Source organism: Oryx dammah, unplaced genomic scaffold (genome assembly GCF_014754425.2).
Source record: "Oryx dammah isolate SB20612 unplaced genomic scaffold, SCBI_Odam_1.1 HiC_scaffold_4, whole genome shotgun sequence".
NCBI lineage: Eukaryota > Metazoa > Chordata > Mammalia > Artiodactyla > Bovidae > Oryx > Oryx dammah.
In genome coordinates, this window is record NW_024070188.1 from 31,212,043 (window position 1) to 31,238,570 (window position 26,528).

Consider the following 26,528-nt stretch of genomic DNA (forward strand, 5'->3'; position numbering starts at 1 on the left):
TTGCACTAGGTGTTTTGTATATCTCATGTTAATTGTTACAGCATTCATTCAAATACGTATATTATTCCTGTTTTTCAGATTTAGAAACATACTTCCAAGACTGATGTAATTTGCCATAGGTTCCCAGTCAGTTGTGTTGTGACCAACCAAGCCCTTGCTAATTCCACTGCATTTGACGTTCTACACTTTACGTGCTCAATTTGTAGCCCATTTTTCTCCCCTTATCCACTAACATCTGACAGGTCCCATTGTATTTCATCTGCTTCTGTGTGCGTTAGTGGGAAGAGGGGATACGAAAGGGAAGGATTGTTTCTGTCCTCTGCCTGAAATGTCCTTATCTTTTTCAGTTTTAAGAAAAAATACTCTGTATTTCAAGATGAAAGCTTGAAGACCTATGTTTTCTACTTTGTTTTCATCTTCTTTGGAAACTCCCTACAATTTTACTTTAGTACATTACATTTTACCACACTTAGCATATTGTACTTTGTACTTATTGATATGTCTTCCACTCTTATAAAATGAAATTATGTCACCAGTTATAGCAAAAACTTTTGTTTTTGCTCTAGCCGCCAAGTTAATGCTGGGTTTACATTTTCTCATAGCACTTTGTACATATTTCTGTTATCACTTATACATATATCAGTAACACTGTGTCACAGTTAAAGTTCAGTAGATGTTTAATGAGTGATGATTTCTGATAGATTTGCCCCTGCCCTCTGGTTGTTAGAGATCATGGACCTGGGTACTACTGTTGGGATAGTTCTTTTATGCTTGTTTTGTTTTGCTATGGCTGTATTCTTTACTGTCTGAGTCTGGGTTATGTGGGAGGAGGAAGGCAACCATGAGGATTGTGCCTGGTTGCCAAGATGACTGGGCTTGACTGGAATAGGCAAGAATTTACCCAAAGCATATGAAATCAGCCTTACTCTCTCAAAATAGGAAGTAGGAAGTGAATCTAAGAAGTAAAGTCAGAGATGAGAACTGACAAGGGGCTGAAGTGGAATCACAGTGAGGAAAAGAAGATGTGATCAGAAATTGGGAGATCTGTCAACCGGCTAGAAAGCAGAATTTGAAAGGATGTAGGGTAAATGGTTCTGCATGGAGGCTGTGAGCACTCATGGAGGGTGGGACTAATTTTTGAGTTGCTGGATTAAAGTTGCTACTCAGGGCTGGTCAGAGATTTTTGTGATCGCAGAAGCTCTGCTCATTTTCTCTTGAATGCCTTTTATAACTGCCTGATACAGTAAAAGAGATGAGTTAAAGTAAGAATAAATTAATGAAACAAATCTATCTGCAGATCACACAGTTTATCCACATCCCTTATATCCACTCCGTCCATCTTCTTTGTCACCGTGCAAATTCATATCCTCAGTATTTCAGATCAAAATCCTGAACCTGGATACTACTGCTGGGATGATTCTGTCCCAGCTATTCTAACAAACGGGGTCCGTTTAATCATCAAGTACTACCTGATGTATCAGTAAGAGACCACCCCCCACCCCACCCTGGCCTTTTAGTTAAGGGCATTTATAAGTTTCACAAACAAGTGAATTATCCTGCATCTATTGGGTGTCTTTTTTAAGTTGTATGCTTTCTGAATTTTTATGTTTTTCTCTTTCATAGCTTTTAATTGCTTCCTTTCAGTGAATAGAATCTCCTTTTACTATGGATATGACTCTTCCCCTTCTTTACAGTCACTGACTCCATGGTCATTGAATCAGATGTGTATCCGTCCAGCTGTAACTTGCCATTTTTAACAAACCAACATTTCTAACTCATATTGATATACTATATATGACCCAAACAGCAAAATAAGCCCTAATGTTATGTAGTAACAGGGAGACAACATGAGTAGTATGTCTTCTTATCATAATCCCTATCTTATATTACAACTGAATATAAAACATGTTAGTATTTAATAAATTTCTGTTGCATGTCAAGTCACACTTAATAACAATAGCACTTATTGAGCAATTACTGTGCACTAGGCATTCTTCATGGGAAAAAGATGGGGAAACAGTGGGAACAGTGTCAGACTTTATTTTGGGGGGCTCCAAAATCACTGCAGATGGTGATTGTGGCCATGAAATTAAAAGACCCTTATTCCTTGGAAGGAAGGTTATGACCAACCCAGACAGCATATTCAAAAGCAGAGACATTACTTTGCCAACAAAGGTCCATCTAGTTAAGGCTATGGTTTTTCCAGTGGTCATGTGAGAGTTGGACTGTGAAGAAACCTGAGCACCGAAGAATTGATGGTTTTGAACTGTGGTATTGGAGAAGACTCTTGAGAGTCCCTTGGACTGCAAGGAGATCCAACCAGTCCATTGTAAAGGAAATCAGTCCTGGGTGTCCATTGAAAGGACTGATGCTAAAGCTGAAATTCCAATACTTCGGCCACCTCATGTGAAGAGTTGACTCATTGGAAGACTCTGATGCTGGAGGGGATTGGGGGCAGGAGAAGAAGGGGACGACAGAGGATGAGATGGCTGGATGGTCCATCTCGACTCAATGGACATGAGTTTGAGTGAACTCCGGGAGTTGGTGATGGACAAGGGAGGCCTGGCGCACAGCAATTCATGAGGTCGCAAAGAGTCAGACCCAACTGAGTGACTGAACTGAACTGACCTGAGGCATTCTTCTAAATGCTTTACATGAATTAACATGTATAATCTTCACATGGAGTTGTAACAAACTCCATATTATATAACTGGAATTATATAGTGTGTAATCTGAGATTGGCTTTTTATGTGCAGTGTAATTCCCTTGAGCTCCCTGCAGTTTGTTGCATGTATTATTAATAGGTTTTTGCATTATTATTACTGAGTAGTATTCTGTGGTATGGGCATACCACAAACAGTTTATCCATTCACCTGTTGAATGACACTGGAATTATATGAACTGTACATTTGTGTACAGTTTTTCTGAGAACATGAGTCTGCATTTCTCTGGGAGTACTCAAGGGTACAATTGCTGGGTCATATGTTAAATGTATGTCTAGTCTTGTAAGAAACTGCCTTACTCTTTTCCGTAAGAGCTGAACCACTTTACATTTCTACCAGCAATGATATTAGAGATCTAGTTTCTCCACATGCTCACCAGCATTTGATATTATTACTATATTTTATTTTAGACATTATGGTAGATATGTATTCATGTTGTATTGTGGTTTTAATTTGCATTTCCCTAATGACTAATGACGTGTCAAACATCTTATGTGCTTATTTGCCATCTGTATATCCTCTTTGGTGAAATGTCTGTTGTTTTCTTTTACTTATTTTCTGATTGAATTCTTTGTGTTTTTTATTGTTGGGACTTTTAGAGCTCTTATTCTGGATATAAGAACTTTGTTGGATATGTAGTCTTGCAGATATTCTCTTTCAGTCTTGTCTTTTCACCTTCAGAGCAAAAGTTTTGTTTTGTTGATAAAGATCCAATTTATCAATATTTCCTTTCATGGATCTTTCTTTTGGTATTAAGTTCTAGATTAGTTCCGAATTTAGCCCTCAAGTGACTTTGCCTTTCTTACTTTGCTGTATAAAAGCTGAATGTCATGATTCTGGGCCATTTAATAACTAGACAAGTGAACTTAGAGAAAATAGATTAAAAAGAAAGGAAACGAGTTTGCTAAATTGGGATAGTGTTAATTCACTACAGCGCTCTAAAACTATTGATCAAGGTGGTGGTGGTGTGGTGGTAGTAGCGTGTGTTTTAGTGTATATTTAGATGGGTGTGTATACCATGTGGCTCAGTTGTGTACCATGAGGGCCTTCCTGATAGCACAGTTGGCAAAGAATCCGCCGGCAATGCAGGAGATCCTGGTTTGATTCCTGGATCGAGAAGATCCCCTGGAGAAGGGATAGGCTACCCACTCCAGTATTCTTGGGCTTCCCTTGTGGCTCGGCATGTTGTACTGTGTACATATTTTATTAACTTGAAGACTGTGCAGGGCAGATATTACCTCCATTTACTCCAGTGTTCTTGCCTGGAGAATCCCAGGGACGGCGGAGCCTGTTGGGCTGCCATCTATGGGGTCGCATAGAGTCAGACACGACTGAAGCAACTTAGCAGCAGCAGCAGCATACTCATGCATATGTTTTCAAACTAGATTCACTAAAATTTTATAAATTTAACTTAAAATTTTTTACAAATTTGATTCTTGCTGCTTCTGTTCAGTTTATCTCCAAGGTAAATCAACAGCATAACTTTTGCATGTAAGGGAGAATTATTATTACAGTGGTGAAAGTGCCTAAGTAGAGAAAGGCTGAGGCACAGCCAGCCAATAGCACTCCAGATTTATATTCCATTTGATGTTTTAAGAAAGGACTAACATAACAGTTGAAAAACTTAACAGGGGCCGTTTCAAAGATGACTTTACCAAGTCATTTCTCATGAGAAAGTAATTCTGTTTCTTGGAAGTCCCTAAAATAGTTTGCAGATTTACAGATATATGGCTAGATTAAGTGTTGTGGTGTAGTTCTATTATAGTGGCTTTCTTATCTATCAGACAAGGATTCAGATTACCGTGGATATTGTCTGGTTTCACGTATACTAAATCAAAGTTTAAAGAATTCATGTTCATGGAGTTTTCGTATTTTAAAAATACTTGCTGTATTCAAAATGAAGATAGCTTTTAAATATATCCTAGCATAATTTAGTCTTTGCTGAACTCGAATTTAGGTTTAATGAGATCTTTAAGAAATTTGCATGAATTTACCCTCCATTCCCATTGCCCTTCAGAACCTCTGTACCGTACTTGAATTCATAATCTGTCTGTGGCCAGCTTCTGTTTTCAAGATAAATAGCTCTCAAAGTTGAGTGTTTTCTAAGAATGAGAATATAAGCTTTTAAAGGCACTTGAACAAAATTTAAACAAAAAATATTTGTTAGATTTTTTGTTTGGGGTATTTTAGGTCTTTGTCTTTTAATAAGGTTTTTTGTTATATGAGAAACAGAAATTTACTTTGATGAAAGTTTTCTTGGTTACAGTCTATAGGATTTACTTGGAGTATATGTTAATAGTTCTGGAACTTCATCCTTCTCCCCAAGCAAATAATATTATAAAGACTGTCGAAGTTACACCTTTATTATAACTGCTCCATTTTGGGAAAGAGTTGAAAAAAAGAGAAGTACAGAGACATTGCAGGCCATTTTTTCTAGGAATGTGAGTAGAGGAGAATTGCTGTTTTTTTAATACGTAGCTAAGACTACTTGGCCTTTCCTGTTGAGCATATTGTTTTCAAATTACTATAACGTATATTAGTATAGCTAAGCCACCTCATAATTCTGTCACTCAGTAAGGAGCTACTGAATCTTGAAAAGATTTGACTTTGCTGAAAACCTTAGTGTTATCAGACCAGAGTATGGATGATACATTTTCACAGTTTTTGTATTGGGGGTGCAGTCCTGCCCCTCCTTTTCTCCTTCAAGTCCCAGTTGTCATCGCGTAGGCTTGCATCATTCAGACAGCCTCTCACCGGTCATCCTGGTGTTACCTCTTCCCCAAGTCATTGTACACGATCCTGCTTTCCATTAGCCTTCAGAAAAAAGCCTCTTTCATCACGTCACTTTCTTTGCTAAAAAGTCTTAAAAGCCTCTTCATTGCCTGGAAGATAGAAAGCCCTAAAGTGGGTGGTGGCTACTTGAAATGATTATGGCTGTCCCCTGTTCATTTCTTTCTTCTCTGAATTCCTCAAACCTGTATCATCTTCACATAGTGAATCCTTGATTGTTCATAATATTCTCAGTTTCACCTGTGGGAAAAGTATGAGCTTCCTAAATTGAAGGGTATCAATCACACTTAAAAAAAAATTTTTTTTTAGTAGGGTATAATTGATCTACAGTTTTCTGTTAGTTTCATACAGTAAAGTGAATCAATTCTTTTCCTGTATAGGCCATTATCACATATTGAGTAGAGTTCCCTGTTCAGTTATACTTCTTAAAAATGAAGGGTTCAATTAGTGAAGTGAATTGCATTATATTTAATGCATATTTATTAAATTTTAGTTTTTCTCATGCTTTCCATATACGTTCAACTATATTATTTTAGTACTATTTTTATATTTATTATGTATTCACTGACCACACAGTATAGCCAGGAGTAGTCACATATTTGCACCACATTTATCTTTTTTTACATTTTATTTCATGTCTATACTTAAAATCAGGTTTTCTTCTTTTTTTTTTTTAACCAAATCTGGTTAAAGTTATCTTGAAGAAGTTGAGATGTGCTTCTGTGATTTAAAAATAAACAAGCCAAAAAAAAAAAGTTACCTTTAATGGGTAGGTATTTGAAATTATTTTCTTATAAAATATAAGGTATTACTCTGTTCCTGTAGATTTTCATGATTTTTCATTCCAAGAAGCTTAAAACAAAAACTTAGCATCTTTAAAATGAAAAGACAGTTAAGAGTTGTGATGGGTGTTATTCTCTTTATTATTTATTCAGTAGTTGGCACAGGTCTTCTGTTATTCCTAGAACAGACTTCAGAGATGGGGAATGTCCCAGATTTCCAAAGACGCTGGGTGCGAGATCACAGAACTCATAACGACAGTGCTGTTACTCATAGATGGGCTGACTCCAGAGCCTCTGCGCTCTGTCACAGGAAGGCTTCCATCATCGTTGCTGTGCTTCTAGAGAGGGAGTTTGAGAAAATTAAACCTAATTTTTTGAAGGAGTAAGATGTTGAAGTTGTTAGCAGTCAATTATGACAGTGCTAATAATAACAATTATCAGAGGAAATGTACCTATTATTTTGAAATTTTTGAACCTCCAGAAAAGTTTTAAAATAGTAAAACAACTAAGACCATGTAAGACCCTTCACCTGGATTCACCAGTAATTAACATTTTTCACATTTGTTGTCTCTTTTTCTATACATATGCTCTCTCTCCCCTCCCCTAACCATTTGATTGTAGGTTTCAGACATCATGGTACCTAATTCCTGAACATCTGATCATGAATTTCTTAACAGTAAGGATATTGTCCTTATAAACACTACCACACCTAAGAAATGTATCATTAATCTAATATTATCTAATGTTCATCTGGTATTTCCCCAGTTATTTCAAAAATGTCTAACTGATCTTTTTAAATTCCTTTCTTCAATCCAGTATTCAGTCAGAGTTTATATTTTGTATTTAGTTGTGATATCTTGTCAGTCCCTTTTAATCTTTTTTTTTGCTGCCTCTGACTGTTTTTAAGTGTCCAGGTCAGCTGTGTTTAAAGTGCTGCATGTTCTGAATTTGCCTTATTGCCTCCTGTGGTTAGATTTCTTGGGTTTGTGTTAAGTATTTTTAGCCATAATACCACATGTGTGATGTTGTATGCTTCTGATTACACTGTATCTGTGTCAGAAGGCATCTCATGCCACCTTTAAATTTCTAATGTATTAATTCATAGCTTGTAGCAATAGAGACTTAATTGTTTGAATCCTTTTTTTGATTTCTCAAATAGACAACAACTGAACGGCCTTTCATTCAGAAGCTTTTTCGACCTGTGTCTACAGATGGACAGTTGCATACGCTAGGAGATCTCCTCAAAGAAGTCTGTCCTTCTGCAGTTGCTCCTGAAGGTAATATAATTGACAACATTAAAACGTTTCTTTCTTTCCTCTTTGTTACTGAAGCAACGTAAGAATTCTATATTTATAAATAACATTTATTAGTTACTTCAGTAAGATATTTTCATTATCTTGTAAGGAAAAGTCTTTTGAAACAGAAGCACTTAATACTTAACTATTTCATAAGTTATTGATACTAACAGAATGAGAAACTCATTCTCTTTAACAAACCGAAATATGGTTTTAAAGTCACCCTCTTATATTTTGGGGCCCTGTGTTTTTCATTTGTGAATTCAGTTCTGGTAAACGTTGTATTTTCAATCTTGCTTTGTGTTTCATCATTCTAAAGAAATAAGAGAGAGGTTTTTTTAAAAAAAGTCTTACATTTGGTTGATATTTTAAAGTTCAAAATATTGAGTAATGGATACATATTTTATTTGAAATTTTTGCTGCTCTTTAATGTTTTACTGAACATTATTCTCTTAGGATTTAACATTTCACAAAGCTAGTCAAAAACTTGTCCTGTTTTATAGTCCTTATTTTGTAACTTAGGTTAAAATTGTTTTCCTGTAAGCAGGGGAAAAATAGAAAAATCGCTTAATTGCAGCATAAGAAACACAAGGAAAATGCGGAAAACTAGGGGAAAATGCTGTAAACCCCTAACTCATAGAGACTACTATTGACACACACATGCAGATATATACTTGAATATTTGAGAGGGTGAAGTGAAGTGAAGTGATGTGAAGTCGCTCAGTTGTGTCTGACTCTTTGCGACCCCGTGGACGGTAGCCTGCCAGGCTCCTCTGTCCATGGGATTCTCCAGGCAAGAATACTAGAGTGGGTTACCATTTCCTTCTCCAGGGGATCTTCCCGACCCAGGGATCGAACCCGGTCTCCTACATTGGAGGCAGATGCTTTAACCTCTGAGCCACCAGGGAAGCCCTTTGAGAGGGTGTATGTGCATAAATTTATATGTCCTCCTTTTTTCACTTGATATAATATGATAGTTCTTAAAAATTCTCTAAAGCCATTTTTTAAAATGCCATGGCCCTTGCTAATGATGTACCATAATTTGACCATCACCCTATCACTGAATGACTTGGCTTATTGTTGGTTACTGTGCTGTAGGAGAAATTTCAGTGGCATATTGCTGTGTTTGTTAATATGTTGCCTAGACTTGTATATGTTATATAGAAAAATGTTAAAAACTTACCACTTTAAATCTTTTATGGTAAGAGGTAAGACATTAATAAATGCAAAGGTAAATACTTCAGTAGATCATGCTGTGTTTCTTATTAATATATCCTACGTTGGGATGATGGCAGTATTATTTACATGACTTGTAACTATATCACATAGTTCAAGAAGCATTCAGTATCTATGGAAATGGTTTGCCTACTCAGAATTAGAAGTAATAGGATTGGGAGGAATATTGACATTCCAGCCTAAAAGACTAAACAAAGGATATAGAGCTCAGAATATGTGCCGTTTGGCCTGTTAATCAAATATGCTTCCTTTTCCTGGCATTTCTATGTGTATCTAGCACTTTGAAAATACACAAAGGCTCAATAAGAGGGAAGAAGAGGGACTTCTAAATACCACCAGAACCAGTTCCAGAAGGGACTGATAAAAAAGATCATTGACCACTACCCAAAGCTATGAAAATGGAGTAAGTTTCTCTGGCGATCTAGTGGTTAAGACTGTGCTTCCACTGCAGGGGGCGTGGGTTCAGACCCTGGTCAAGGAACTAAGGTCTTACAAGCCATGTGGTGCAACCAAAAAGCAACATGTTTCTTATATATGTATGTATGAAATATATATGTATATTTGTAAATATATATTTTTATATATAGAGAGAAAGAGAGTTTATAAGGCCTTACTGTGTCATTTGTCAGCTTCCCTGGTAGCTCAGCTGGTAAAGAATCTGCCTATAATGCAGGAGATCCTGCTTCGATTCCTGGGTCGAGAAGATCCTCTGGAGAAGGGATAGGTTACCCACTCCAGTATTCTTGGGCTTCCGTTGTGGCTCAGGCATTAAAGAATCCACCTGCAATGTGGGTGACCTGGGTTTGATCCCTGGGTTGGGAAGATCCCCTGGAGGAGGGCATGGCACCCCACTCCAGTATTCTTGCCTGGGGAATCCCCAAGGACAGAGAAGCCTGGCAGGCTGCAGTCGATGGGGTCACAAAGAGTCAAACACGACTGAGCAACTAGGCACACAAGAATACTATACTAGGCAAAGTTTCTGTTACTGTCATACACATCCTCATATCTCTAATGCTAGGTAAGTGTTTACTCAGTATTTCAATTCCTGAATTCTTTGTGTCATTACTTGAAACATGATCTTTGACTCATGAATAATTAACAGTAAGTTGGTTGTAATACTGTCTTAGAATCCTAATCTATCTTTATTGCTACCTAGATTTCATTTTCAGTAAGAGTTTGCATTAAGTAATTGTTCTGTCATTCAGTGATTTTTATTTAATTTATAAGCCATCACTACAATCTAGTTGTAGAATACTTCTATCACCTCAAAAGTTCCCATGTGTGTCTGTAGCTAATTTCTGCTCCTGCTGCCAATTATAGACCACTATTGATCAGCTTTCTGTCTAGAATTTACTTCCTTTGGATATTTCACATAAGGGAGTTACACAAAATTGCAATTGTTTTTTTCTTTTATTTGATGTTTTTGGGTTTCATTCATATTGTATAAATTAGTAGTTTGTTCCTTTTTATTGCTGAATAGTATTCCAGTTGGGTGACACATTTTGTTTATTCACCAACTGATAGACGTTTGAGTTTCCACCTTTTCACCTTTATGAATAATGCTGCTCTAAACATCCATATACAGGCATATATTTTCATTTTCTTGAGTAGATCCTTAGGAGTGGAATGGCTGGGTTGTATGGTAGGTTTATAGCTAATTTTTTAAGAAACTGCTAAACTTTTCCAAAGTGGCTGCATCATTTTACAGTTCTACCTACAATGAATGGGGATTCTAGTTTCTTCACATTCTCACCATTGTACTTTTTTTTTTTTTTTTGGTCTTATTATAGCCATCCTAGTGTTTGTTGTATAGTGGTAGCTCACGTTTTTTAAAATTTCCCTAATGACTATTGATGTTGAGTTTTTTCATGTGCTTATTGTTATTCATGGATATAGTTGATGAAATATTTTGTGTAAATACTTTTCTTAATTTTCATTGTATCTTATTAACTGAGTTCTGAGAGTTATTTAGATATTCTGCCTGTTAAGTCCTTTACCAGACATGATTTGTGATTATTTTCTCCTAGTCTGGGACTTAATCTTTTCATTTTCTTTTGAAGAGTAAAAAATATTTTATTTTGATGAAATCCTATTAAGGTTTTTTACATATTGTGTTCAGTTAAATAATCAAAATTTTTTTCTAGTAGATGATACATTTATATAGTTCCAAAATCCAAAAGTATATAAAAGAATTTAGTGAAAAGCCTGTATCTCAACTCCTATACATAGAACCCTGACTCGGTTCCCCTCTCCAGAGACACAATCAGTATTGCCATCTTCCTGTAAATCCTCACACAGGTAGTTAAAGTTTTTATTTTTTGAACTCAAGTTGTAGAAATTTGGACTGGGATAGTCCCAGTAACTTTAGGAATAATCTTACCATTGCAGTTCGTTTTCTCCATACTGTAAGAGTGTGTTTGTGTTTGTGTGTTTTAATCTATTTAATGTCAGTTTTGCCGAATTCTTAAAGATTGGGGCATATAGACTAGTTTTCCCATTTGAAGTTCAGAGATTAATCATTTTTATTGCTGACAGAGATGGGACCCGTAGGCTGCCCCCACTACAAGCATTTGCCTTCAGTTATTCACTTCTCTGCACTATATTTTTCTCTCTTTTTGAGTACTTTATAGTATTTTAATTAAAAGATGCTTTTATCGATTAAGAGTAAATTGAAATCACACCAGTCAGAATTGCCATCCCCCAAAAGTCTACAAACAATAAGTGCTGGAGAGGGTGTGGAGAAAAGGGAACCCTTTTGCACTGTTGGGGGGAATGTAAATTCATATAGTCACTATGGAAGACAGTATGGAAATTCCTTTAAAAACTAGGAATAAAACCACCAGATGACCCAGCAATCCCACTAGTAGGCATATACCCTGAGGAAATCAAAATTAAAAACGACACATGTACCCCAGTGTTCATTGCAGCACTATTTATGATAGCTAGAACATAGAAGCAACGTAGATGGCCATCGACAGATGAGTGGATAGAGAAGAAGCTGTGGTATATTTATACGATGGAACATTACTCAACCATAAAAAGGAATGCATTTGAGTGAGTTCTGATGTGGTGGGTGAACCTAGAGCGTATTATACGGAGTGAAGTAAGGCAGAAAAAGAAAAACAAATATCGTATACTAGCCATATATATGGATTCTAGAAAGATGGTACTGATGAAATTATTTGCAGGACAGCAGTGGAAACACAGACATAGAGAACAGACTTATAGCCACAGGGGTAGGGGAGGAAGGAGAGGGTGGGATGTATGGAGAAAGTAACATGTAGACTTACATTCAGTTCAGTTCAGTCGCTTAGTTGTGTCTGACTCTTTGCGACCCCATGAACTGCAGCACGCCAGGCCTCCCTGTCCATCACCAACTCCCAGAGTCCACCCAAACCCATGTCCATTGAGTCGGTGATATCATCCAGCTGTCTCATCCTCTGTTGTCCCCTTCTCCTCCTGCCCCCAATCCCTCCCAGCATCAGGGTCTTTTCCAGTGAGTCAGCTCTTCGCATCAGGTGGCCAAAGTATTGGAGTTTCAGCTTCAACATCAATCCTTCCAGTGAACACCCAGGACTGATCTCCTTTAGGATGGACTGGTTGGATCTCTTGCAGTCCAAAGGACTCTCAAGAGTCTTCTCCAACACCACAGTTCAAAAGCATCAATTCTTTGGTGCTCAGCCTTCTTCACAGTCCAACTTTCACATCCATACATGACCACTGGAAAAACCATAGCCTTTGGACCTTTGTTGGCAAAGTAATGTCTCTGCTTTTGAATATGCTGTCTAGGTTGGTCATAACTTTCCTTCCAAGGAGTAAGCGTCTTTTAATTTCATGGCTGCAGTCACCATCTGTGGTGATTTTGGAGCCCAGAAAAATAAAGTCAGCCACTGTTTCCCCATCTATTTGCCATGAAGTGATGGAACCAGATGACTTACATTACCATATGTAAAATAGATAGCCAATGGGAATTTGCTATATGACTCAGGGAACTCAAACTGGGGCTCCTGTAACAACCTAGAGGGATGGGATGGGGAGCGAGGTGGGAAGGAGATTCAAGAGGGAAGGGATATATGTATACCTATGGCTGATTCATATTGATGTTTGGCAGAAACAACACAATTCTGTAAAGCAATTATCCTTCAATTAAAAAATAAATGAATTTAAAATTGTTGGAAAAATGAAATTTAAGCTAAAGCTTAGTATTGAAATCGCTCTCTTGTTGTACTTTCCTTAAATTTTTTTTGATAATCTACTTTCCAAAACACTGTGTCATGTAAATATATTTCTTTATAAGATCTTTGACATTGAGTGAGAACACCACAGTGAGACTCAGAATCTTACAGCTGTTGTACTGTAAGGTTCACAATGGATAGCACAGTTATCAGCAAATCCACAGGAAGATGAAAGAAACTTAATGCAGGGAGAGCAGGAGAAATTGGTTGGATGCTAATTTCGTATTTGACATCTTTAAAGAATGGTGTAAATGTTGGAACTTAAAGTTATTTTAGTTCATTCTCCTCGTTTTCTAGATGATTGGTCCAAGGTGTCTGAGCCGCTTCATTGTAGAACTAGGTTTGGAAGTCAGGTCTCCATCTCCTGGTCCATTAGTTTTTCCACTTTACTGTGCTGCCATTTATTCTCATTTTCACCTTTTCACTTTTTTGTATACTTTAAAATAACATTCTGAAATCTTTACTTTCTCTTAACCCTTTTTGGTTTGTGTTTAGTACCTAATCTGGCCTACATGCATGGCCCGTACTCTCTTTTACCCCTGGTATGATCTTAGGGACTTGAGCTTCTGTTGTTTTTGCAGTGTTCCTGTGTATAATTCTGGCTATTCTTTTTGTTGGATATGAAAATGATGTCTGTGACATTCAGCATGTAGATGAAAAGCAGTCATATGCTTTGAGCCGACACGTTCTGTCAGAACACACCTTCATGTTTTTTGTTCATTCCCACACCCAGGTCACAGCACAGACAAGTTATTGTCATCCCACACCAGAACGGCACACACATTTGTGAGGCTTTTTTATTCTTTTAAACACTGTTCTCTCCTACATTTCTAACCTGCCCTACCTGCCCATCCATTCTTAAGGAATACACAAGATGACCACCCCCCACCCCACCCCCACTTTTTTTTAAAGAGAGGGCAGTGAGGTAGACACTCACAACTTTAATCCACAAACTTGCCTCTTAGGTGAATATCTTTGTGTGACAGACTTCTTCCCAAACTCTTGCATGCTGTGTCAGTCAGGGGTCATGCACACACTTCACTGAAATGCTATAAGTAGTGCCTCTACTTTTGAGGTCCTCTTGATGGCACCTTTCATGCCAGGGGGAGGCCATGTTTCTCACACCAGTATCTTATCTTTGGAGAAACTTCTGTTTGCCTCTTCCATTTGTCACCTCTTTGGAAAATAACTGTCATTTCAGGATCTATGGGAAGTATTCAGAACATCAAGTCATTCTTTCAGTAAAGAACTGTTTACTGTCTGGTCTAGCACACCTGTAATATTGTCAGCCAGGAAGCATTTTGAAACACCTGCACCCAACTTAAGTTGAAAGCGAAAGACGGTAAGATTGGGTGTGTATGGACAAGAACTCGCTGTCATCACATGATTAAAAGGGAAAGTGCTTCATAAAAGTTATGTGGCACCATTGTCTATTGCTTCTTATGACAGGTGATTCATGCATGAAGGAATTTTGCCTTGTTTCATCATATGAAGGTAGAATGTACTAATACTCATGAAGACATACTTTAGGTCTTTTTTCTTATAATTAATGATGAGGTGATTTATGTGATTCTTTTTTTGTTGTTTCTCAAGTGGCTTGAGAAGTTAGCCAGGGTAACAGGAAATAACCAAAGGTGAACTCAGGTAAATGTTTTCTGTGATGTCAGCAATAGTTAAAATGACTCAGAAAGCTAAGCTGCTGTAGCAGGCTTGAAGTGAAGTATTTCTTTGTCCATTAGAAACAATATAACCAAAATTTTTTTAAAATCTAAAAATCCTAACTTGAATTCTATTAAGAATACAAAAAACTAACAGGCTTTGCCCAAACATATTTTATTTCCCAGTTGTCTAATGTAATCCATAAAAACCTAGTAAGTTAGGATTATGAAAATAAAACAGTGTCCATTCTTGCTTTGTTGTTGTTGTATTTTTTATTTATTTTTGATTGAAGGATAATTGCTTTACAGTGTTCTATTGGTTTCTACTAAATATCAACATGAATCAGTCCTAGGTTTACCCACGTCCCCTCCCGGTTGAACATCCCTCACCTCCCTCCCCTTCCCACCTCTTCAGGTTGTTACGGAGCCCTGGTTTGAGCTTCTTGAGTCTTACAGCAAATTCTCTTTGGCTGTCTGTTTTAGTCCTCTGTAGCAGTTGGGCTGTTGTGAGCCTGAATTTGTATTTGACATTGTACAACTGGAGTGTATGTTAAGAGAAGGGCTTACGTTTGATGGCAAGCGAGTTCAGGTTCCCAGCATCGCTCTTAGAGCAAGTGCAGTCTTCTTGCTGCTCACCTTCTTCCAATTTCTGCCCTGCTTCCCAGGATTTTATTTACTCTTTGAGCCCCTTCCCAACTTCCATTGAACTTTTGGGTTCACTTTGATGTTGTAGCTTTCATTATTCATCAGTCAGTTTCTTCACATCATATTGTCTTCTGACACTGGCGTTACTCAGATGTGTAAGATAGCATCCCTGCTGGAATGGAGATATGCAAAGGATATTAGGAATATTATCCATTCTGGAGTGGACAGTAAAGACTGAGCCAGGTCTTAAAAGATGAGCAGAAATTGTTGCAAAGGAAGGACCAGGCCACACGTATCACATGACCACTGAAGTAGAATCCTTTGCCCAGGGGCAGGCTGCTGAGGGGTAACATCTACTCTGAAATGCTGATTTAAAATGTCCCTACTTTATTTTGCTGAAAGACTCGCTTTAGTTTTGTACTTCTCTCCTATAAAAGTACAGAAGATTTTTAGTGAGGTCAGAGTTGTGGGAGAAAGCGTTGAGGAACTAATCTTTTATTTGCTTGGTTAGGACATTAGAAGATAATTTTAACAACTGAGGCTAGGGTGTCACAATACCCCATCTAGGTCATCTAACTTGAAAATTACACTGTTTTATTTTTGACATGCTTTATGAGAAACCACAGAACAGTTTCTATAAAATTAGGAAAAGATGGTGTGTTCATGTTTTTTCTCCTTAGCTCTGTAGCATATGATTATTTATAAAGTGAATTAACTCTTTGTTTGTAAGCACTTTGTTCATACATAAAGCAATTAGAAAAAAGAAACATCCAGGTCTCACAGTATTCATCTGAGGCAGATCATTCAGTTTGAAGTTTTAACTTCAAATTGGCACTTCTGTCAGCATGATGACATTGACTGCCCAAAGAGGTGGCATTTCAGACTTGCCAGTTCATGCCACAGAAACATAAAACCTTCAGACTCCATCAGGATGAGGGTTTAGAAGTAAGAATAGTAATCATTTTTCAGTTTCAGTAATTCTATTTTATAGAGTAAGAACCATTAAAAAAAAGAAAAACCTACTAAATGGTTTTCTAAATCAGACAGTGTGAAGGTACAAAAGGATACTGGAATGAAAACAGATTTTAAATGAGGGAAGAAAGAATTACAAGTAAACTGTGGAAGGCCCATTTGTAACCTTGCTAAGGTACTGTGAGCCTGCCGCGTGCGGATGGTCACTGGACTGCAGTCTCAGCCTAACACTGTGCTCTCTTCACTGCTTTCTCTCTCCGGACGTAAAATAAGTGATGCAGCATCACACACAATGGTAATACAAGAAGTTCTGCAAACGTAGCCCTCATTAACAAAGATGCACTATATTTAATTTTGGACAGAAGAAACTTAGGAGACTTAAACTTGGTAATTTTCTTGAATTTATCATTATGCCATCAAATTCTAAACTGAATCAGACTCTCTGCCTCATTGTGTCATTCTCCCTCCATGTCTGTGGTTTGTCTCAGTACGTGGGTACCGTGAACTAATTTTGGTAGTACAAAATCTGTTAATAACTCAGTCTGTTGAAATATGTCTTTTCTAAAATCAAAGAAATAATTAACTGCTTATTTTCATTATTCTCCATTAGCAAAGATAGGATTACTGGGCCTGTCAGGAGAGGCTTCTGATTTCCTTTATCTAGATCCTGAGACGTTAAATGAATTAACCTGACTTTTTCAAAAGTGGGAACGGATACTTGCACAGTTAACATTTCATCTTTAGCACTAGAAAACAAAATTTCTTTAACAAAATAATAGCACATTCAGGAGATTAAAAGCAAGTCATCTCTTTGTTAAAGCAAGTCCTGTGAGACCTTAATCTGACCATATATAAACAGCGTGATTATTGCCTATATTTTAAATAAAACAAGTAGTTCTGAACTATTCAGTAATTCATACCTGACATATATTAATAGGCCCTATTACACCCAACTAGAATTACTGGATCCTTTTATGAAAAGCAGATCAAAAACATTTGAGCTATATTTTCAAAGTTGTATTTTGGTTTTGGTGGGGGTGGAGGTTGAAATGAACATGTTTAAGTTTGTAACTTATACCACACTTTTATCTTATTAAGAGGCATTTAATCAGTTTATTTAAATGATCTTAAAGTCACTTAATACAATGTTCTTTTTATAATAATAGCTGATTTGGGGGGTTTACGTTTAAATTTTGGTTTATTACTTCCTCAGAAATACAAAGGTTATAAGCAGGGCAATGAAAGAATTAACATAGACATGTTTTGAAAATCTTATACAATATGTTAAGAATCAAAGCTCTGGCAATATTTTGGACAGACATAATTAACATATATATAAATTTATGCATGGAAAAAGATATGTGATCTATATTAACTGTGATATGTTCATTAAAACCTATACTACTAAGTGAGTATGGATCCGGAAGAAGTTAATGTAAGTATTTTTAAATGGGTTTGTATTTCTCTGATAAACAGCACTTTCCTTCTGTTTGTGATCATAGGATAAAAGCTCTGGAAGCTTGTATATGTTCATTTTTACTGCTACGTCATGTAGTGTGCTCTTAAGATTGAGATCTCATTCCTCAGGAAGCATTTCTGTCTAAGATTAATTGCCCTTTTAAAATCAGCGTTTGATGTATTCCTTTGGCTATATCCTGGCTTGGTTTAACCCTCTTTGACCTGACCTCACTGACTATTACCGCTGAGGCTGAGTCAGAATCCTTCAGCATGATGTATGCATTTCAGATTTCAGCCTGTGGTTTTTCATGTCGATGGATTCAATTAGTTGGTGTTTTACTAATGAACATATCAGAGGTTAAAGAATTTGTCAGACAGAACAAAATTGTTCAGAATAGTGGCAGTTATAAAGCTCATCTCTTTGTTTTTCAGAATGATCAAGTATTTTTCAGAAGTTTTACCTTTCAGCATCACACACATTCCAAGATAGCAAATTGAGACATTTTCTGCTGAACTGTAAAATATATATGTGTAGCCACAGGTCTAAACACAGTGGTTACAATCTCTGGTCTTAAATTTCTGTTACTCCATATTCATAAGTGTGAGCTAAAAAACAAATTACTAATCTGAAATTTTCTGATTAAAAGCACTTTCCCTTAAAAGATACATCATCCATTTCTCTAGCTTCCTTTAAATTCAGAAGTTTCACATATTTAGTTACACATATTAACAGTAAGAGTGAAACTCATGCATCTTTCTAGAATCTCACATACCCTATTTTTAAAGACATTTAGGTCATATTCCTTGTTGATAATTGGCTTAAAAGTAATGGCTAAAAACCAGATTTGGATGGGGAAGGCTGTGAGCCGTTGCTCATTTGCTTTGCATGCGTGCTCAGTTGTGTCTGACTGTGACCCCGTGGACTGTAGCCCACCAGGCTTCTTTGTCCATGGAATTTTCCAGGCAAGAATACTGGAGTGGAGTGGGTGGCCATTTCCTTCTCCAGGGGATCTTCCGGACTCAGGGATTGAACCCACAGCTCTTGAATCTCTTGCATTAGCAGGCAGATTCTTTACCACTGTGCCACCTGGGAAGCCCAAGCCATTGCTAACAGAAATCTTTAAAAGGCAGATTCATCACATACTCTTAAGTTCTCTAATAAGGGTATACTTTAGCTTGTGTAGCAAAGATTTTCGAAGGTTTTTTGTTTTCCCTCCTTGAATTTTTCATTTTTAAAATAAACTGAGAACCATATCTGAAGTTTATTAAGTAACTTTAGTACAGTAGGGCTTATTTGATTTTTCCAGGCCACACTGTGCTTTGCTGAATATACATGTAGAGAGCACTACTAGATTAATCCAGAGTGCTTAAGAGTGCTTAAGGAATTTTTAAAATTTCATTTTGTTGTTTGCATAATGATTGAGTCTTTGGGTTTTTGTTGTTGCCATCTCTTTCTTTTTTTCCTTAACACATTCATAAAATCTGTGCCACACTGCATAATAATGAGGCTGAGTAATGCAGAGTGTATATTAACATGAGGCCACATTCTCACAGCCCTTTGCATGCCAGTGACTTAATTGAATCCGCAGTTTTCATATAACTTTTGTTATATCACTCACTTTATTGAATACCTACTGTGTCCAAGCCCTGTGCTGAGTGGTTTATTTGGATATCCCCTTTGATCCTCTATGCAACCCCAGAGATGAGAATTCTTTATCTACACTGTAGGAGGAGGAAACTGGGACTCAGAAGGTTGAGTGATTTGCCTGTGAATTCAATACCTAGTGTATTGTGCTGATTTAAACTCAAAAAGAAATATTTTGCTTTTTAGCCTTAAAAGACTCATGTACTAGAACTGGAAGACATGTTACCAGTCCTCTGTTTTAGAACAGTGGTCTACAGACTGACCTATGGAGTTGAGTCTTATCATACTTGGGCTTATAAGTAAGATGAGTATAAGAAATGAAATTTTATTGTGATAGTCTTTTTATAGATATATGATCTCTTTAGATTTAACATCTAACTCTTAACATGAATTTAATTACTATTATCTCCAAAGAAAATGCTTGTCTCTGACATTTTTTTGTCCTTTTCCTTAATTCACAAAGTATTTATGAATGACTGTTCTTATATTTACAACATGTATTAAAAGTTTTTTTAATTGCTCTGTGGAGATTCTATAGAATAACGACATGTATTCTTCAAAATTATCAGGGTTAGGAAGTGCAAAGAAAGGCCAAGAGCTGTCCAAGTTAAAGGAGAGTATAGAGACCTGAAAATTAAATGCAATATATGATTCCTGTACTGGATCCTAGACTGGAGAAAAAATAATTAGGATAGTTAATAACTTCTGAAGTGATTATATAATAGTATAGTGTTAGTGTTAATATTTTAATTTTGATAACTGTGCTATGATTATATAAAAGAATATTTTTATTAGAAAGTATACACTAAAATAAAGGTAAAGGACTGTTTCTAATTTATTCTCAAATGATTCAGAAATTAATTATATATACATAAAATGATAAAGCAAATGGGGCAAAATTTAAACAATTGATGACTCTGGGTGAAGAGAAAGTCCTTGTGCAGTTCTTGCAACTTTTCTCTAAGTTTGAAATTATATCCAAATAAAAAATTACCCCTCAAAAGTGCCCTGTATGAGAGAATTTCATATAGAACGAGTTCACTTGATTACTGTGTCAAATGTTTGCCTACTTTAAAGCATCAGACTAACGTTTTTAAAAATCTGAGTGGGTGAGATGTGGAGTAACATTTTTCTCCTGAGTCATTTACTTTGTAGTGCTATATTTTTTATTCCCAAGTATTAAAATCTAGATTCCCATTTTGAAACACAAAAGATATATTTACCAAAAACATGATTTACTTTAGTAGCAGTATCATCAAGCGTTTCCTTTCTGTTAGGGGAAAAAGAATCTGCTAATTTTTCACTGCTTCGTTTTGCTAGTTCTGATATTGCCAAAATATGCTGTTGTGCTTGTTTTTATTTATAGTAACATGAATTTGGGTGATGGCATATATACATCTTGGCTCATTCCAAGCATTCTGACTTTTTGTTGTTTTAATAACCAAAGCAGTCTTTTTCAGTCAAGCTCTTATTCTCCATAGCAGTGGTAGCCACTAGACACTATTTTCAAAACATTATTTCTGATAGTGTGTTTAACCAGCAGCAAAATGATCTAAGCCCTGAAGACATTTATTGTCAGGCACCATGCTAGGCACGAGCCTGCAGTGATATGTAAGAGATAAACTTTACTTCATAGTTCAAGCACACTACTGTCCCATTCCAATGTTTCTGGTGACAGTTATGTTATCAGAGGAAGTCAGAAAACCAGAAAGATAAATATACACAAGTGAAATAGTTGGACAAATGTAGGCAATGTCCAAATTACATATGTAAAATCCTAAGCTGTTGTGCTGAAGGATATGACAGTCCTGGACCACTTCCTTAGTTGTCCATGTTCAGTGATACTTTTATGTTCCAAATTAAAAGTGGTCTCAGTTTAAACCAGAGAATCAGTGCTGCCTATTCAGGTTTCTGATAATGTGATTTGTTGGGTTTGTTTTATAGAGTGAATTGTGCTTATGTTGTCCAGCTTCTGCTGTACCCTTCTTAGACTCCATGTGTCCTTTTCTGTGACTCCGTGTGTGAGTCTTTTCCCTTTCAGACATGCTGTGCGTCATTTTGTATTTGCTCGCACGTTTACGTACTGGTATAGGCACAGTATTCTGGATATTCAGCTCTATTCCATACTATCCAAAGGTGACATTGCTTAAGGAAGAACTTTATAGATAAAGAACTTTTACTCTTACACCACTGCTCTTTCATTTTTTTGACTCAGTGCTAAGTAGGAAGAAGATTCTGAGAATATTAAGATATTTCAAAGAAATATATAATAAGACTATAAAGAGAACTGCACCGGAAATGTTTTTAAATATTCTAAGAAAGATTTAATACAGTAAAACCTTGGCAATCTAGAACTTACAAAGAATGAATCACTCCAGATAGTTGAGGGTTTATCCGATTTGAGTATCAACATTTTAAAATCTTCTCAAAGTACTAATACCGTGCTTTCTTTAGTATTCTGTTTATAGCTTAATCTTTTGGTTATAAATGATTCACATCATTATGAAAACCAATCATTGTATTAATACTGTGATCACAACTGTGTAAGTATGTATAGATGCAGCAGAGATCGGTGGACAAATCAAAACGATGAAAGCATTTTTTTTAGGTTAGTAGTATTATAAGCCTTTTCCAGGATTGTTTTAAGCTACGACATTTTCTGGAGACATTCATTTGGTCATCTTTGGGGCTGATAGCATGTTTGTTAGGACTTTATTTTTGGCATTCTTTTAGCAATTCTCTGGTGGTGTTTTGCCTTCTTGTTGTCAGTCTCTTGACTGTCACCTCCCAGGACTGTGCTGCCTCTAGCAGGAAGTTTAAATATTTCTTTAAAAGGGTCTCTTGTTTCAGGTGCCAGCCACACCATTATCACCATACATCATCAGCCCATTTTGCCTAGACATTAGAGCACTAGGGATGCAAACGTCATTTTGAACAGAGAAGAAAGGGGAAAAGTGGGGTATTTCCCTCTCATAGAGTTCCATGAATTCCTTGTTTTCCTTGTTGTCTTCTGTGTCCAAGAAGCTGAGAGATTTAGATGTTGCAGGTTGAAGAGACTTAAAGAGACAAAGCAAGAATTGTGCTAACGGAGTGATACAGTTTCTTAAAGGTTCTGTGTTTTGTTTTATTTTGTTTTTTTTTTTCCCAAAAAAAAGTTGTTGTTGTTGTTTTTTTTTTTACTTTCTGTGTTTTTCTGTGGCAACCAAGCATGCTTCGTTTTCTTTAAAGATTGTCAGTGATTTATACCAAAATCATAAAAGACTCAAAGCTAATCTTCAATTTTTAACAAAATTTGAACTTAGGAAAAAAGTGTGAATTGCAGCAACGTTTTAATTAATGAATGGACATCAACAAAAATCAATCAGATTTTATGATTCTGAAACAGAAATCCCTGAGTCAGACTCCTAGTTCTTTCTCATTAAAATTTTAACTTTCCTAATAGTCTCTAAAATTTTCTCATGCATATTTGAACAGCTTTACTCAAAATTAACTTACAGCTCCCAACTGTTTCATTAAACATCTTCTTAAACACTGATCTTAAAAAAAAACCTGATCTTATTTTTGATGACTTCTAGACACATTTCTGCTTTGTATGTTTTAAATATGTATTGACCTACTTCATACACCTGTCATTTTTAATAGTACAGTTTTTTATGTATAACTAAAATAAATTTTGATCAGTGGGTACAATGGGCTGTTTTCTCCACTATGGTTTCATTAACGTCAATCTTAGGTAAGCACAGTAATTAAGAAAGAATGAATACTTTCACATATAGCAACAGAATTTTTATCAGAATTCATTGTAACCCTCAGGTTTCTGTTTTGGGTGATACATATTGCAACATTTGAACTTTCTCCATGTCCACATTTCCTGCTCAGGAAACAGACCAGGTTTTACCTGTTAAAGCAGTAAAATCCATTTGATTCACTGAGGATTTTCAAAGGCAGCAGATTATTTTTTCTGCAACTGTTTTGACTCATCGATTATTGTTGGATTTCTTTCTTGGAATAGATGGGGAAAAAAAGAACCAAGTAATGATTCATGGAATTGAACCAATGTTGGAAACACCTTTGCAGTGGCTGAGTGAACATCTGAGCTACCCGGATAATTTTCTTCATATTAGCATCATCCCGCAACCAATAGATTGAAGGATCAACCATTTTCCTGAATGGAATCACCCTTAAATAGGATTTACCAGAGCATGTCACCCTTCTGCTTCAATCAGGTTTGGTGGAGGCACCCTGACCAGAAACACTGCTGCAAGCCAAACAGGAAAAAGATTCCATGTCAGATAAGGGCACTAGGGCTGGTCTTACTTTGCATCACCACTGCTTTACTCCACTGCCGTCATTAAACCTCAGCTGCGACATGAAAGACTTTACAGGACCACTGCAAGTCTTCTGTTTTCTTGTAAAATATAATGAAGCCGAAACCTTCGGCCTAAGAAGAAAATGGAAATATGTGCCACTCAATTTGTATTTCTGATTAACAAATAAACAAGGGTATTTCCTAAGGTGACCATGGTTGAACTTTAGCTCGAGGGAGTGGAAACATTGGTTTAATTTTCAAGAGAATTAGACTTAAGAAAGTAAAAGAGAAATTCTGTTATCAATAACTTTCAGTAATTTTTTTGTAAAAGATGAAATTACAGTAAACCCATCTTTCCTTAATGAAAATTTCCTATGTTTACAGTCTGTCTTCTGGTATGCAATCTTGTAACTTTGATAATGAACAGTGAGAGATTTTTAAATAAAGCCTCAAAATATGTTTTGTCATTTAATAACATACAATTTTGTCACTTTTCCGGTACTTTCTCACTCACCTACAGTAGATCCCTGTTTTTATTCTGTGTGTTACCCTTCAGACTGGTCATCATTGGCATGGAATGGGTGTCGGGCATAGGATAACTTGTCTCAGGAGCTGTCAGAATTTCTTGCTGCCGATTTTTAAAATCTGTGTTCTTTACACTAAAAGTACTGAAGTAATGTTACCATTTATCATTGCTGTTTTATCATTATAAATCTGTCAAATCATAGTATCTTAAGCATCTGTATAATTTTGCATTTTGGGGGGAAAACCTATTCCTTTTCAAATTAGTGTTTTTCATTGACCTCAGGTCTAATATTTCACTGTGGTCCCTGGTAGCGTGTCTTTGAAGTATGAAGATTACCAATCTCCAGACTGCAGTAGCTTTTCCTTAATGTTACCAAAAATATTCAGAGGTTGCTGGAGTTGTTATTCAAATAAGGAAATATTTGCTGCACTTTATTACCATGCTGCTGCGTTTCTACCAGCTGAACATAATTTGTGCATTACACTTTGTTTCTTGTGAGCTAACTTGCCGTTCATATTGAATGTCAACCTAAGTATTCTAAAAGACAGTATCATACAATAATGGTTTTAGATTCCAAAATAAAAATAAATATTTTTCTCATTAAAAAAAAAATTATACAAATGTTGAAGTGAGATCCTACTAGTGCTCACTGCTTCCTTTTTCCTTTTGTGATATTTTTTCACTAATCAGTAGCAGACATTCACAGAATGAGACAAAGTTAGTCAAAGATCAGATATTCTGGAATGGAAAGTATAGGTCTCAATCAAAAAGAAAAACATAGGGTAGCATTGTGATCAGAGAAAAACAGAAGCAAGTAGCAAATAATTGGCTAATGTCAATAAAATGAAAAGTGCCATTTTAGTAAGGCAGAAAAAATAGTAATATTTGAGTTACTTAAGGATTTTAAAAAAAACCCACTGACTTGTATTTTTTTCAAAAGAAGTTGGTCTGAATATGATTGTTCACATTAAAAGTGTTTATTCATCTATTCAGTTTGGGGATTTTCCCCCTTGATGTTTTGACAGACTGATGTGGGCTTCAGTGAGCAAAAGGATCAAAATGCCAGGAGTGCTAAGCTGTGACGAAGATAAGTGTGGTAAGAGCAAGCAGTAAGCATAGTAGTTTTCCACAGACAAGACCCATGTAAGGTCTCTGCAGGGGATTCAAGTGAGCTACTGATCTTTACTTCCAGATCTGAAAGTAAATTTTACCAAGGCTTTTCTCATTTTTTACTTACTTGTTCATCATTACACCAGCATCATAACTGTATTACTCTACTCTAGTCCCAGGTAAGTCAAGCCTACATGATACCCAGAGAAAGAATAAAAACAGAAGTTAGTGCTGGGCTTAAATATCTATTTTTGTTTCTTTTTATTTGAATATTTAAATTTTATGGTTTATTAAAAAATTAAATTAATTTTGTGTCTGTCTTTATTTCTGGAAGTTGGCAATGGAATTTATATAAATCAAATTACCTGTTGAGGAAATCATTAAAGTTTCCTTTTCCTTGTTCCTGTTATAAAAGTTTCTTAAATAAAAGATAGGAGGGATAAAGGAGAACATGATCGAAAACTGGAGAGGGGCACAAATCTCAATATACTTGTTTAACTCATCCTTGGTAGTGAGCATACTAAGAAAAGGAAAATATGTTCTTAAGTGACTGTCATTGTTTAACTAGGAAGGACTAAATTCAGCCTAAAAAAATGATTTCATCCTTCATAATATTGCTTTTCACTTGGATGACCCGAGTTCATGGATAGAGTGGATTGATAAGGACTTTTACGTATTTGGAGACCCAAATAGCCTGCTTATAGTTAAAACTGACCTACCAGTCTTTATAGAATGGTGATGTTTAGAACATAATTCCAGTCAGTCTAACGTGAACCCAGGAGTGAACTATTCCTGTTACGTTTATCTCCCCATTCACTGGAAACTAGGTGGAAATTGATGGTTTGCTAAGAAAACAGTATACAAGAATTGATATTGAGTGACATTAACTTTTAATGATTACCTTTCTAGGATCTCTCTATATATTGTAGGCTATATAAGGTATAACATTTCATTTTCTTTCAATTTTTAGAAATGTGATTTACATGGGTCATGCCAAAGAGTGATGTTCTCATGTTTTACTTATCATCCTGTTGATATTTAGGTCTGAGGTAAGTTGACTTTCCTTTTAGATGTGCCAACACAGTTGAAATAGAACTATAGCACCTTGGGGTTTGTTCGGAAAAAAATCAAGTACGACAACATT

General features: G+C 36.2%; 1 protein-coding gene across 8 annotated transcripts in view; it reads left to right on the forward strand.

Moving 5' to 3' along the window:
• ATG5 (autophagy related 5) overlaps window positions 1–26,528 on the forward strand; it is a 171,559-nt gene that overhangs the window by 89,337 nt on the left and 55,694 nt on the right. For 4 of the 8 annotated variants that reach the window (XM_040239032.1, XM_040239026.1, XM_040239027.1 and 1 more), the window contains exon 7: window positions 7,455–7,572. In XM_040239032.1, the coding sequence (XP_040094966.1) occupies window positions 7,455–7,572 (118 nt within the window). Of the gene's footprint in view, window positions 1–7,454; window positions 7,573–23,451; window positions 25,267–26,528 lie in introns of those variants that run through there. The other 4 variants (XM_040239033.1, XM_040239030.1, XM_040239031.1 and 1 more) reach the window with 2 other exon arrangements.